The sequence below is a fragment of the Xenia sp. Carnegie-2017 genome, unplaced genomic scaffold (genome assembly GCF_021976095.1).
Source record: "Xenia sp. Carnegie-2017 unplaced genomic scaffold, XeniaSp_v1 HiC_scaffold_23, whole genome shotgun sequence".
NCBI lineage: Eukaryota > Metazoa > Cnidaria > Anthozoa > Malacalcyonacea > Xeniidae > Xenia > Xenia sp. Carnegie-2017.
The window spans coordinates 17,847,413-17,863,606 of NW_025813486.1; the positions used below are offsets into that span (position 1 = coordinate 17,847,413).

General features: G+C 35.9%; 1 protein-coding gene across 1 annotated transcript in view; it reads left to right on the forward strand.

The window, feature by feature from the left end:
• Positions 1 to 16,194, forward strand: part of LOC124449545 — a 132,109-nt gene that overhangs the window by 85,813 nt on the left and 30,102 nt on the right. Inside the window, exons 47-49 of the mRNA XM_047000481.1 lie at positions 8,974 to 9,147; positions 10,542 to 10,718; positions 10,816 to 10,998. Coding sequence (XP_046856437.1) covers positions 8,974 to 9,147; positions 10,542 to 10,718; positions 10,816 to 10,998 — 534 coding nt within the window. The remainder of the gene's footprint in view (positions 1 to 8,973; positions 9,148 to 10,541; positions 10,719 to 10,815; positions 10,999 to 16,194) is intronic.

Sequence of the window (16,194 nt, forward strand, 5' to 3'; positions counted from 1 at the left end):
TTTGCAAACATTCCTCAAAGCCGTGGCCCTTTTAGCAGTTAGCCTTATGGTCTTTGTCACCGAGTTAATAAGAAACCCTAGGATAATGATTTCCTGTGATGGAATTAGACAGGATTTGGTAGTATTTGTGATAAATCCATGTTTTTCATATAATATGAACGTATCAGTGATGTTAAGGACACATTTCTCAAATGTTTGCCTTGAAGATAGCAGTCATCAATATGCACTAACGAAATGTGTCCACATGAAATCCCATTTGAAAAGAATGCAAAGTAAAAATTTCTTCATGCCATGACGATCGTAAAATTTTTTATTCGATTCCCTTATAGGTATAGAGTAGAAGACATCTTTTAAGTCCTTTAATGCCATAAAACAATTTTTTGTTACTAGCTTGGTGACATTGTGAATAGAGTTCATCTTAAATTGATGATAGACCACTGACTCGTTAAAAGCACTCAAATTGAGAATAAGGCAATGTGACCCATTGGGGTCTAATTTAGGTCATAAAAATATGGTAGAAAGGATTTGTCCACTTTCATAATGCACTTTTCTGTAATACACCCCTTTTAATTAACTTTAGTATCTCCTCGTCAAGCAAGAAGCATTCACGCGGGAGAAATTTTTATAGGCGTAGCTTATGCTGCGCTGGTTCCTCAGTGCATTTGATTTGATAATATTTGATAATATTTGATAATATTTGATAATATTTGATAATATTTGATTGTAACTCCTGTTATGTGAGATAATATTTCAGTACATGCGGGAATGCTGTGCAACTCTCCCCACTCTGAAATTTTTGGATGAATTCTGTAGATGATTTTAAATTTCAGGTACAAATTTCTCAAACTCATAGAATTTTTGACTACATTTAAAGTCTCTATGATTTTTTCTCTAGTCCTCTTTTCCATTGAGATTTTTTTTCTTCGCTGCTTCCACTGTTGGCTTTGCCACAAAAAAATTTGTTAGTTTAAAATTGCCTCTTCTTGTAAGAAGGAATTGGTTTTTTGCCAGTAGAGTGCGTTCTGTTATTTCCACTTCTCACGGAGGAGCTGATGTGACTTGTCTCTTTTACCTCTTAGATTTTTTGCCAAGTCATTTTCACAAAGTAATTTGCTGTCTGTCAGGTCCTCCAATACTCCTCTTTAATTGCAAGTTTTATCTGATTTTTTTGCACCAATAATAAATTATTTTGTGCATTTGCCATCAACGATCTGGCATCTACTAAGTTTGCAAATGCCTAACAGTTTTCGCTTCTACAGACTGTAACCACAAACAAGTTTGTTGTTTATAAAATGGCAAACATGGCTGTGAGTATTGTTTGTTGTGCGTTGAGAATTTGTATATTTGCCTTCTGTTTATTTGAACTTAACAGTTGCCATATCTCTGGGTTAATCTTCTTGCCCCACATTCCTGGGCAGTTTTCCAGACGTGCATATTTCTCAAGGATTTGCTTTAATCTTTCGGGTTCATTTGTTTGCCCTATCGTTTTAACACTATGTTTCCAAATTTTATGTTACTTAAGGGCCTGTGCTTTCCTCATCTGACAGACGTTTTTGTGAAGTCGTCTAAGAAATCATGTTCTTGCGCTTTGGGCTCATTTCCCAGCATTTTTGTTATCTCACCGTCGGTATTCTTGCCAGCAGTGCCCACAAGTTTTGCTAGCTTGTCCTCGCTATCGCTAGCAATGCTTATAGCATCAGGAGACTTAATGCAACGTTGTCGCTTGCCTCTATTCCTCCCAGAGGATGTTTCTGAGTCTAGCTTAGTGTTAGAGTCATTGTCATACTCTGTTGACTGTCGTTTCCGACTGACCGTTAGGTTTTCGCCTTTTAGCAGGCTTTTTAGCAAGTATATGTTTAATTATCTGGCCCATTTTGCACATCGTAACTTTAATGTTGGCTATAGACTTATGAATGTCTGGCGTCTTCTCTTAAGCACAGTCTCTAGGCTATCTATTTGGCGGTTCCGATGTCTCTCCGAGCTGAATGACCGCTTCGCCCGCCACATGTTCATATTCTATGTCGGTTGAAATCCGTTAAAATATTGTGAAATATGAACACAATTTTGGTCCTAGATAAAAAACTTTACAACTTATGATACTTACTTTTCTGTTTATGCTTTTATTTTCCTTCATAATCTCTATATAAAATGGATGTATTGGATTTAAAAGGGTTTTCTACTCGATAAACTCACACTTTGTAAATTTTCAGCACAGGTCAACAAATACGCATACGCATCTAATGAGACTCTTCATGACAGGGACTGACGACAAGATAGAATTGTAGATTTATAACGACGGTTCAAAATTGCATTTATTCGTAGTTGATTAAAATAGAATATATTTCACTTGTTTTATGCTTTATGAGCAGTGCCATTTTCTCATTTTGTCTTCGTGATGAGTAACTAAATGAACAATTTTCAAATCTCATTCCAAAATTTTAATATTCTGCATGAAAATTCAATATGAAAAGGCTGTAAACATAGGGAAAAAAGTAGATACATAATCAAGGGAATGGGAAAATTAGGCACGAATTGCTCAGCTTTTGGCTGTAGCCAACGGAAAAAGAAAGCCAACATCTCTCGTAGTGATATTGAAGGCAGTTCAGATGATGAATTTGGACTTAAACCAAAACATTAAGAATATTTCATTCGTCAATGTTAGTTTTGGTTTCTCATCTTTTGGTTTCTCATAAAACAAAAAATGCAAAATGGATCCAAAACATGCACAGGGAAGATTGTATGGCAACCAGCCACTCAAGAATCTGCTCTGACCACTTTGAAGAGAAACATAAAACTAGCTAAAAGGTTATGCTAAAAGAAGATGCAATTCCAACAGGATTCAAAACTATGCCAAAGCATCTGAAAAAGGTTGGCCTAAATTTAAAGTACTTGTACATTGACTAATTAATAGTTGCAGGCGATGTTACCCAGAAGATTTTGTGGGATCTCTGATATTACCTGATAATTTTTCAAAAAAAGTAACTATAATAGGTATTTTAATTATGACACATGTAATTTACCAACCCATAATTTATTACAATGAACTACCTATTTTAAACAGCACCCAAAACAAGTAAATTTTTTAAATATTTAAATAATTAGGAAAAAAATTTTATATAAAGTCAAAGAGCAAAAACCACCGACAAATCGTTTAGCAGATTTTGCACAGGCTTGTTTAAACATAATTTCATCATTATCAAATGATCACCATGACTAAAGTCTTGCAGTTCAGGAATCCCTAAGGAAGCTTCAAGGAGAACTGCACAAGGCCAGAGCAAATGTGATATCATTGAAAAAGAAGCTGAAAATATCACAACAAAAAGAGCGCCGTTTAAAAATCAACTTGAGTTCTATTCTTCCAAGGCGTATGAGTAGGTTAGTAAAACATGTAATTTGACACTTCCTCATCAGGTTCAAGTTCGTAAATGGATGCGAAAAATCCAGCAGAACCTGGTTTCACAGAGCCTTTATTTCAATTTTTCAAGCACTTACTCTAGGGTGAAGAAGCAGTTAAAAGAACTCAAAATGTTCTTTGCTCTCTCATGTTGGATGAAATGGCTATCGGTAAACATGTTTCTTAGGATTGTAAGAAATTCAACGGATATGTTGATGTTGGCAATGTTATAAAAGACAATGATACGTTACCTGTTGCAAAAGCCGCTCTTGTCTTAAAGGCTGTTGCAGTCAATGGGTGATGTAAAGTTCCCTGTGACAATTTTTTATTATGTTTTGACTGGTAATAAACGAGCCGATCCTGTACTAGTCTGTGTCAAGAAGCCTTGAGATGTTTGTATTGGGGTTGTCTATCTTACTTGTGATAGCCCTTCTTGTCATTTCACAATGCTACAGGAACTTGCTGTATGTCTTAACATTAAAAGTCCGAAATGCTACTTTACTCATCCAGTTCATAAAATTAAAAAGATTTAAATTTTCTCGATTGTATGCCGCATGTCAAAACTTCTTAGGCTACGTTTACATGAGACCGGATAAGTTTTAGTCCGCTCAAAACTTGCACGGGCGAAGGTGTTTACACAAGTCGTTAAAACTCGAGCGTTTACGCTTTCCGTTTACACACTATTTAGCTTTGTAGCACTTATTAATGGATAAGAAAGGATTCGTGGGCTTTGTTCGTTGGTCGTTTATGAGAAGTGAGAACACTGTATGATAGCTTGTGCACACAGCCGCGCATGTGTAATACATTTCACTTAAAACATGGCGTCCCGAAATCATAATTTTGTTTGGAGTGACGAAGAGACTGCTCCTTTGATGCGCGTAGTTATCGATTATAAATCTGATAAATGTAATGCTGGTTTCGACTGGGAAACAATCAAGAACAAGTACGAAGAAATACTGCAGCGTTTTCGCGCAGCCTACCCAAAAAATGAAACAAGCATGGAACACTATCCGAACTGCAACAATTTAGCTGTTTTTACCAAAGAAAAGATATCGCAAAAGATAAAGCGTATCAAAGCTAATTTTCGTAAGGCTGTGGACAGTGGTCGTAAAAGTGGTGGTGGAAGAGTTGTGCTGGGTCTGTATGACGAATGCTTTGAAATTTGGGCAGGATCTCCAGCAGTTGAAAGTATGCCAAAGGGAATTGAAAAACGTTGACCTGGATGGTGGCAATGTAGGAAGCTCAACTCCAAATGTTAGGAGTATCTCACCAACATCTTCAAGTAGTCAATGCGATGATTCCATTGATTTATACGAAAGGAGTGAAGTTGATTTGAAGAGTGAAATTGAGAGAAATGCTTCAGATAAACAAGATTTGTCTCACAAGGTCAAAGATATGGGTGAATTCAGACGTAATTTAATTAGAAATCTGAAAGAAAAGAAAGATTCAAAGCTGACTAAGAAGCGATCTTTAGATGAGCACATGCTTCAATTAATTAGCAATTCAAAGGAAGAAGTTGTTCTCAAGAAAAGAGTTGTTGATATGATGGAGGAAGCCAATAGAAAACATGAGAATGACATGCAGTGCTTAAAAGAAAGCATTGGAAATCTCACATCAGCTATTAACAATGGATTTAGTTCCTTGCAAGTGTTCTTTCAACAGCCAATGCTGCCAACTGACCAACATGGCTACAGAAACCATCAAAATGGATATTCGCAATCTTTCCCATCTTATCCAAACTTTTGATAGCCATGCTTTACTTTTTGGCTTTTAATAGCCCAAAATTTGTATTTTTCTATACTTAAGCTGTTTTTTTTATTGGAAAATTATTTCTAGACTTCATGTTTTGTGTTTGTAACACTGAAATTGGATTATTCTTATTGAGCTAAAACACATGTCCTTTTTCAGCTAATACACAATTAAAAATATTCATATTATCATCCGATAACTTTAACTAGAAAATTTTAAGTGATTGTTATTGGTTTCATCAATCAAAAAATTTTACAAAAATGTCTTTAATTATTTTCCCACTTTGTTCATCATTAATACCAAGGGTGTATCTGTTTCCCAGAATGGATGGTTGGAATTGTTTTTCACTTTCCATTGCTTTGCTTATTTCTTCTACAGACCCAACCTGCTTTTCTTCTTCACAATAGTTGTGGAGAACAAAGCATGCATAAATGACATATGGTAGATCTTCAGTGTTGATATCCATTTCACGCTTTAATATTCCAAACCTGCCTTTCAGTCTTCCAAATGCACATTCTATAACCATTCTCGCTGAAGAAAGGCGCCACCCAAAATATTGTTGTTGCACACTGTTGCCACCTCCTGGGAACTCTTTCATAAGAAATGGAAGGAGAGGATAAGCGGGGTCACCCAGTATACACACAGGGACTGGCATCTCATCATCAACAATTTGTTTTTGACATTTAAAACTCTCATTTTTACGAAGCTTACGGTTAATGTTGGAATTAGAAAATATCCGTGCATCATGTACACTACCCGGCCATTTAATGACCACATCCATGAAACGATATTTAAAGTCACAAACAGCTTGAACATTAAGAGAATACCTGTTCTTTCTGTTAAGGTAATCTGTTGGTGAGGTACTGGGGCGTTTAATGAAAATATGCGTACCATCTATTGTACCCATGCACTGTGGAAACCCATGTTTAACAAAGAATTTTGAGACAAGAGTTTGCGTCTCCTCCTTATTTTGCGGTAGTTTTATGTATTTGGATCCCAGACTTTTTGTCAAAACATGGCATACTCGTCGAATGATTAGTGAGACTGATGATCTCGATACACCAAAGGCATTTGCCACTTTACGATATCTACCCTCGTCCGACAAGTAATAGAGTGTTATTGCCAGTTGCTTTTCAACCGATATAGGTACGCGCATATTAGTAACTTTTTTCTCGAGAAACGGCTGAAGTAAATTGCATAATTTGGTAAAAGCCATTTTCGACATTCGAAAATTTTCTCGCCATTCTTCCTCAACAACAAAACCATTCATGAAATTCGTCCACCATTCGGAGCTCCTTCCTGGTCTCACCCAGAACCTTCGCCTTCTTCCTTTTCGCTTCCCTCTTTTAATGGAGTGTAAAAGCAAGCTGAATTTTTTGTTTGCATGCCCAAAATGGCTGTCATAGTTGTCAACCGTTGCCTTCATTCACGCTCTCTTTCTAATGACTTTACAACAGCCGGAATAATTTCCAAAGTTGCAACGGAGCTTAATAAGCCGACGTGAATAAAACTAAAGGAAGTTTTTTCTTCCATTGGTCCATGATATTCAGCCAAAATATTCATCCGCACAAGTTTTTATTTGCCCGCTTTTACAGCAGCACGAATATTCTTTCGGATACATGTTAAAAAATTAGTACGGATGCGTGTTGTAGTGTAAACGGAATGGCTAACGGCGCGAGTTTTTGAGCGGACGAAAACTTATCCGGTCTCGTGTAAACATAGCCTTAGAAAGACTCTTGGATCATTTGGCATATTGAAGGACATAAATGGTAATCAAATCTACTGGAATTTCATTGTAGAGCGCCAAAAACTTTAAGCTGATGAAGGTTTACGTTTAGAAAACAAATTGAAGCTTACTCATATCAGATTACAACAATAAAAGATGAAAGTTAATTTAGCAGCAGAAGCACTGAGGCCCCGTCCACACGTATACGGATATTTTTGAAAACGGAGGTTTTTTTCTCCGTTTCTGAAAAGATTTGCGTCCACACGTAGCGTATTTGAATCGTTTTCGCCTGTCCACACGTATACGCAAAAACGGAGGAAATTTAATACTTCTAAGCACAGAGCATGCGCATTTACTTGTAACAAGAGATTCATCAAGCTTTTGCAGCATCCAAATTTTGGCGCTATTTAGCAACATCTCTTTACCATCTTTACATTTGGCATCGTGGGGCACTCTGTTTGTTTGATTTTGTGAGTTTGAATAAAAATTAGAATGGCCAAGTCAAGTAAAGGCTCCACCAAAGGAAAAGGCAAAGTCGAATATTATATTTGGACTGATGATGAGGTTAAGCTTCTCCTTAAAGTTACGGAGGAGTACAAGGTTAAACAAACCGCTGAGAACATCGACTGGGAATCTTGTCAGAGCAAGTACTCTGATATACTTGATTTATTTAAATCGCAATATCCATCTGCAGAAAACGCCAAGGATATCGGAAAAGATTTTCCCCACAACAAAGAAGATATTACGAAAGTAATAATAACCACAAAACATTGCACTAACACTCTCAAGTTACCACAGTTCCAAGGATGAGAAGAAATAGTACATTTCATTCGTAACATAGATCAATTGTATCACATCCTGAACAGTCGTAAACCATTGGCAAGCAACACTTCGTGTAAAACTAATTGAAAAGTTTGTAATATGCCACTGGCGTTCCGAAATACGAGACAAAACATAAAACATGGTTTTTAGATTTCTTGTAGTGATTAAAAATGTTAAATGCTTGTTCCCAGAACTGGTAGGGAAAGAAAGGTTACTCATGAACTATTTGTTGATATACCATTTCAGACAGGATTATTTGGAACTTTTTTTAGTGCCATTCAAACTGCTAGAGACTTCAATAACAATCTCACAGCACTGCAGTTAACAGTAGCTTATAAGAGTCTCTTTTTGAGGAGTGCAATTGAAGGTGATAAAGGCAATTGTTTAAAAATTAGACCCAACATCAATCCTTCATATCATGTATGAGACTTTAATATGAACAAAGAAGATGTCACCATCACAAATGCAGGACTCATTCGGAAATATGGCCTGGCAGAAAGAATATCATTTTGCGATTATGAATATGCAATTCCTAATGGTTGGAACCTGTCTAAATTCAAGAAGACATCAATTTCATATATAGCTGGTTAAAATGAAAAAATTGCAGAAAAGAAAACACTATGCATGCATTGCTGTCAGGCTAAGGGTGTGCTGGTGCCAGCTGGACACCAAGCACCGTTAATATTTCTGAAACATAAAGACAGAGGCAGTTTGCTCAAGACAACACAGAGTGTTATATCTGTTTGTAAAGAAACAGAGAAATGCTTTCAGAGAACGAAAAATTTTACTAGTCAAAACCTTCCTCAATGCTGTGGAATTTATGATGCTATTGTTAAAGCTGTATTATTACAAATAAAATGTTAAAGATCTTTATAGACTTTAACAGTCACATGTTTGACACTATTGTGACTTACAATCACATTTTTTGTTTAAAAAAAACCTTTTCCAAGTGTAACTGTAAAATAAGGTTGTATCATCTGAGTAAAGAAGCAACAGCTAAAGCACATGATAAGAATTTCAGGGAAACAATGAAAAAACTTGTGCTTTTTAATCATTAGTAGATTCAATTTATAAGTTTTATTTGTAGCAATGCAGCTTCATGGCTCTATATTGTTTTCACTTACTACTATTGTAAATACTTGTAAATATAAGACTTGTAATTATAATTTTAATTACTTTTATTTGTCACAAGCACAAAAGCTTTTCTACTGTTGAGAATATAATATAGCTTTTTAGTTTTTTATGCAAAGTTTCCATCGTCACTTTGTTATAATTTCTACAGGTTTTGGCATCCCAATCAACATTTGTCCAAAAAGAACTATAACGCTGTCTAAAGGACATATTGTGTCAGCAAATAACTACTTCTACGAAAGTTGTTCGTTGACGATCAGGCAACCACTCAAAAGAGTGTTCAACTTTACTTTTTCTCATATTTCTCTCGACTACTTTGTACAGGGTAAGTATATGAATAAGCTAAATATGATGTTTCCTTGTTACGTTCAAAAATAAAGCCTTGATAGAAAATATTTAATTGTTCATAATACAAACCACTGTATGGAAAGCCATTTGGCTATTAAAAAACCGTATTGAGCTCTTTGGCTACAGGAGCATGCTTGAACTTGTTTCCTTTACACAAATATGTTGAAGCCATATACATAAAAAAAAACGCATTTTAATGTTATATGCTCGATTTTTAACTCAATATATGAAAAAAAAACAAAACGGCTAAAATTCACAGCGTGATATTTTAATTCTATTTCAAATTCATCCGACAATAATTTCAAAATATCATCACCGTAAAATTATTCTTTGTTGAACACTTTTTTATCTTTCAGCTTACTCTTTTTGCTTTGTAAAAGACAATACTATTTCAATTATTTAGTTGTTATTTAAAAATATTAATATAACAGTTTCTTGTATTCCATTGAATTCAATCGAGACAAAAGGCTTTTGCATCGTGGCTTATTTTACAAGTTTTAGGTATTTACACAGAAAAAATTAGAAAACAAGAGGCAATGAATGTTAAAAAGTTTCTTTATCGTGGAAACTTTACATCGAAAAATTGGTAACGATCCGTAGTGTAAAATTGGCAAAATTCATTTCTAAACTAAGTTCCGATACTAATATGTCGGCAACAGCCAGTTTTAGAAGATTGAGAGTTGGGGAAGGGTCAATTTTTTTTTCCTTATCGCAGAACACGGATTTATTACTTAAAACTTCCCATTGCTGCGATGTCTTATTTAACCAAGAATTCCTCTACCCTTCTTCTTTCCAGATGTGTTCAAATCATTTTTTGATGTTCGTCTTGAAATTTTCACTGACCCGAAAAATAGTAAATCAAGTTCTCGCTAAATGAACTAAAAATAAAGTCTATAAAATTTTTGTTTACATACCATGCGCTTTGGTTTCTTACTGTTTATTTTTACACTTTTAGAATAGACATAAAAACAACTTTTGTTGGCATAATACTGTAATGTTTTTCACTATTTCTTGAGTTTGGAGTAACTATTTGACTTTGTGCTTTTATAAGCTACTTTAAAATGTAAAAAACAATTGCTACGTTCTTTTTGAATAAAATATTATGGCGTCATCATTTTTCTTGACCAATTCCTTTTTATAAGCTTTGATTTTAGAAAAACCTTTATTGTAGTGTGTTGAAGTAAAAGTAGAATAGAAGGACACCACTGAAATGCGAGACTTAGTGAAATAATGAAATGTTTGTGTTATGAAATGAGCCTTTAAGTTTCTTTTAGTTGGATCATTATAAATGAAATAAATCTTGGGTTTCAGGCCATTTACCATGACAATTACGTTTTTAGCAAAATATTAATCGTTCAGAATTTTTTTCAGATAATCAAACAAGATGCATTGGTTCTCTCACTATTTCTGGTGGAACTTCAAAACAGTTTTGCACGAACACGACATCCATGACATTTTCACCTTACACCAATATTGTGGTTTTGACTTTTAACGCTTATTTGAATCGCCTTTTTAAAGGTTTTAGTCTTAAATTTGAATCAACAAAAAGTAAGTATATAGTTCTTACTGTTTTTTACTAAAAGTACATACTTTTTAAAAACAAGTTTAAATTTTAATATTGCAATTCCACATTCGTCAATTTTAGGCAATAACTTACCACCTGCGTTCAGTGTTTGTTCTAACAATACAATTTCAAACAATGTCGGTCGTATTCATTCACCTGGTTTTCCTTTTGGATACAAAACTGAAACAAGATGTAGTGTTGCAGTTGCAATTCCCACTGGCAAGTGGTTGGAAATTGTGGTTAACTTTATTGACTTAAGAGAAAGTGAGTACGTTTTTACTACTTTTATTGTACTTTTTTACTAAAATGTTTGTAAATTTGCCACTGTTATCAAAGGCTGCCCAGAAAGTTACTTAGCTAGCTAAATTGTATAAACAAACGATAACTCTCCCAATTCATCGTAACAATTCGTGCGCCGCAAACTTTGTATTTATTGATTACATTTATATTTATATATATACAAATTGTATAACATATATATATATATATATATAAAAGATAAACGTTTCTCCGGATTTTTAAATGATTTTTATTGAGCTTTCGACTCGTTGCTTCGAGCCTAATTGGATTAAAAATAAAAAATAAAATCATTAAAAAAATCAATAAAAATCAGAATCATTTAAAAATCATTAAAAATTTTATTTAAAATTTTTTTAAATAAAAATCATTTAAAAATCCGGAGAAACGTTTATCTTTTATATATTCAATGCCTGGATTACAAATTTTCAAACTTATATATATATATATATATGTGTGTGTGTGTGTAGTGGTGTTGAGAAAAATCACAAAACTACAGATTCATCCCGACAAGCCTGTTTCGTGATTGCTCACTCTTCAGGGGATTTAATGAATAAAATACTTAAATGCTTAAAATATATATACAAGATGACGGAAGTTAGTGTATTAATCAAGGTGTATAGTTTCAAGTTAGATGACGGAAGTTAGAGTATTAATTAAGGTGTATGGTTACAAATTACGTAGGAGTGTTTTGGATCTATGGCGACAAGAGGAAACAAGTTCGTTGCGTTTATTGAGGGATGATTTGGATGGTTGGTAGAGGATGTAGAATTTTTCTTTGAGGCAAAGGTTGCATCTTTTACTTGTGCTGTTGTATGGTTTGCTGTGTGTGATGATGTTCCATGAGATGTCGTGGTCGATATTGCTGTCTTTAAGGGTCCAAATGTGCTTACTGAGCTCGGTCGAGTTTCGTAGTTTTTTGTGGCGGAAAGAGGCAGTGTGATTTCTATGTCTAGTCTTAAATTCGTTTTCTGTAAGTCCAATGTACGTCTCAGTTGTGTTATTGTCTTTGCGTTTTACAATAGCTTGGTAAACAACGGATGACTGCAGGCAGTTTCCGTTAAGTGGGCAGTTTTGTTTTTGTCGGCAGTTGCATGTTTTTGTAAGTGTCTTTTTGTTCGCGGTGTTGTCGTTAGTTTTGTCTGATGTTCTCAGTATATGTTTGTTATGGTTGTTGATTATTTCTTCGATATTGTTCATGCAGCTGTAGCTGAGGTTGATGGTGTTACGGTTGAATATTTTCCTGAGTTTATGGTCTATGGGGAAGTGTTTGTCGATTAATGAAAGGAATCTGTGGCCAATGTTCGTGTAGACGTTTTTGTTGAATGGAGGGTTGTACCAAAGTATATTTTGTTGAAGTCTGTTTTTCCGTTTGGTAGTAGCGTCTGAGTCGAATTTTAGTGTGTATCGGTATCCGTTTTCGTCGAGTGCTTTTTGGTATGGTGCAGTTATTTGGTCAAATGATGCTTTGTCGGATGATAGTGAAGATAGACGTTTGTTGATGGCGTCGGGTATGTTCTTCGTTATGGTTGGTGGATGGTTGCTTTCGCTGTGGACGTATTGCAGAGAAGTGTTGGGTTTTGTGTAAGGGCGATATGAAAAATTGTTAAGATTGAAGGTGATGTCAAGGTGATTATCGTAGAGTGCTCAACAAAAATTTATCTTGGAGCGTAATAGGAAGTTTATAATTTATGATTTTCCGTATAAAACAGTGCTCGATGCCCGAGAGCAGAGCGTAAATATGTGTAGTGGTGTTGAGAAAAATCACAAAACTACAGATTCATCCCGACAAGCCTGTTTCGTGATTGCTCACTCTTCAGGGGATTTAATGAATAAAATACTTAAATGCTTAAAATATATATACAAGATGACGGAAGTTAGTGTATTGATAAATTTTTGTTGAGCACTCTACGATAATCCGCAATGGAGAAATTCAACTTCAACTACAGCATCAAGAACATTCCTCTACCATCACCGAATGAATACTTACAACGACTTATTGAAAAATCTGAGACCTTCCTTCGTAATATGCGTTGGAAAGCTTACTTCTTCCTTAACCCGAATACTACCACCGATTATAAAGATACCTATGGCTTCAAGAGTACTAAAAACCCTCCACCGGATCGACGACCTAAACGATTTCGAGAAAGACATGACGAAAATGATACAATCAATAAAGTTTAAAGACGTGAACAGCACATTCCTTAACAAAATGAAAGACCACACCAGTACCATGAAACACGAAACGAAGCTACTAATCGCTGCCGACAAAACAACAAATTTCTACAAACTAGACAAGCCAACATACTACGACCTCCTTGAACAAAACATCACAAAATCATACAAGAAATCAAACGATGACACAATAAAAGCCATCCACACCGAAGACAAAAATATCACATCACGACTGGGTATATCTGACAGAGTAGAAGCCACTGCCCATAAAAATGCATTCATAACACTCAAAGACCATAAACCAAACTTTACTAATAAACCAACCTGCCGACTTATCAACCCAACAAAATCTGAAGTTGGTAAAATTAGCAAGAAAATACTGGACAGAATTAACAGCAACATCCTAAAAACAACCTCATACAACCAATGGAAAAACTCATCATCTGTGATCCAGTGGTTCAAATCTATCAAACACAAAAAAAAACGTCACCTTCATATCCTTCGACATCGTAGACTTTTATCCATCCATTAATCAAGACCTACTAAACAAAGCACTGGATTTTGCCTCAACCTACGACAACATCACAAACGCCGAAAAAAACATTATTATACACGCTAAGAATTCATTCCTTATACACAACCAACAACACTGGCAAAAGAAATATAACTCAACATTCGACGTCACAATGGGTCGCTTCGACGGAGCTGAGACATGCAAACTCGTAGGAAACTACCTCCTTTTTCAACTACAAAACACCACAACAGACAAAGGACTTTATCGAGACGACGGACTTGCCATTTCAAACACCACACCACGAGAAACAGAGAACATTAAAAAGGAAATATGCCGGATATTCAATAACAATGGACTACGCATAACTATTGAAGCAAACAAAAAAATCATCAACTTCCTTGACATCACCTTCAATCTTAACAATTTTTCATATCGCCCTTACACAAAACCCAACACTTCTCTGCAATACGTCCACAGCGAAAGCAACCATCCACCAACCATAACGAAGAACATACCCGACGCCATCAACAAACGTCTATCTTCACTATCATCCGACAAAGCATCATTTGACCAAATAACTGCACCATACCAAAAAGCACTCGACGAAAACGGATACCGATACACACTAAAATTCGACTCAGACGCTACTACCAAACGGAAAAACAGACTTCGACAAAATATACTTTGGTACAACCCTCCATTCAGCAAAAACGTCTACACGAACATTGGCCACAGATTCCTTTCATTAATCGACAAACACTTCCCCATAGACCATAAACTCAGGAAAATATTCAACCGTAACACCATCAAACTCAGCTACAGCTGCATGAACAATATCGAAGAAATAATCAACAACCATAACAAACATATACTGAGAACATCAGACAAAACTAACGACAACACCGCGAACAAAAAGACACTTACAAAAACATGCAACTGCCGACAAAAACAAAACTAAATTAAATGAATTAAATGAAGATATGATCTTCGCACTTTGTTGGACAATTTAAGCAATCGTCTCAGGAGCCTTAAAATTCAGGTGACTCAACGGGATTCGAACCCATGACCTCTGCGGTGCCGGTGCAGTGCTCTGACCAACTGAGCTATGAAGTCACACAGTGGTGAGCAGGTCAATATTGTTGGGCTCATGTTTTCTCGTGAAAGGAATGTCGTATAAATGTTTTATGCAGTGTGGTGTTTGAATTAAATGAAGATATGATCTTCGCACTTTGTTGGACAATTTAAGCAATCGTCTCAGGAGCCTTAAAATTCAGGTGACTCAACGGGATTTGAACCCATGACCTCTGCGGTGGAATGTCGTATGAATGTTTTCTGAAATGTCTGAGCTCTGTGGAGTGTTGTTTCGATTTATTTTGGAATGAGCTCATGTGGTTCAAGTAGCATGTTTTAAAAGTGTTTTCCGTTAGACCGATGTAGGTTTCTTTGTGTTTGGTTAGTGTGTTGGTGACTGTGGCTTGGTAGACTACCCCTTTGGTTTGGTATTCTCCTTTTAGTGGGCATTCCTCTTTCTTCTGGCATTTGCATTTTCTGTCTGTGGTGGCGTTTTTCATCGTTTCTTCTTTGGTTAAAACGGTCTTATTGCGTGCAGAAATTATTGTATCGATGTTTGGCATGCAACTGTAACTTAGCTTAAGTGTGTTTCTGTTAAAGATTTTGCTGAGTGGATGGTTTTTTGGAAAAGACCTGTTGATTGTGTTAAGGAACTTGTGTCCGATGTCTGTGTGGACATTGGAGTTGTATGGTGGGTTGTACCATGTGATGTTTCTACTTCTGTTTTGTGACTTTCGTGTGGCTTGTGGGTTGTATTGTAATTTGTAGTTAAAGCCGCTTTTTGTTAGTGCTTCTTGGTATTGGTGTATGCTTGAGTCGAATGATTGTTTGTTGGATGAGATTCTTGAGAGCCGCTGGTTGATGGTTTCCGGGATTCTGCGTAGGATAGATGGGGGGTGGTTGATGTGAATGTTTATGTATTGAGAAATGTTTCCAGGTTTGTTGTATGGCTTAAAGGAGTCGAATCGTAAATCAAAGGTGATGTCAAGGAAGTTCACGGATTTCTTATTTGCTTCAATGGTTAATTTCAGGTGGATTTCGTTGAATATTCGGCACAGTACTTTCTTGACCTTGACTTATTCAATCGTCTTGCGAGGAGCATTGAATGCACCGATACCATCGTCGCGGTATAAACCAATGTTGTTGCTGTAGTCGGAAGGAAGTGGTGAGAGTTGAAATGAGCCGAACAACTGGCATGTTTCCGCTCCGTCAAAGCTTCCCATTGTTACGTCGAAGTTTGAGCTGCTGCCTTTCTTGTGCCATGCTTTCTTTCGGCGCATATGTATATATATATATATATACATATACAAAGTGTATATACAATGTGCCCTCCCTGCTATCACCATAGTAAAATGGTGACTCCTGCACTTGGGACACAGGACGTACGGTTACACATTGTATGG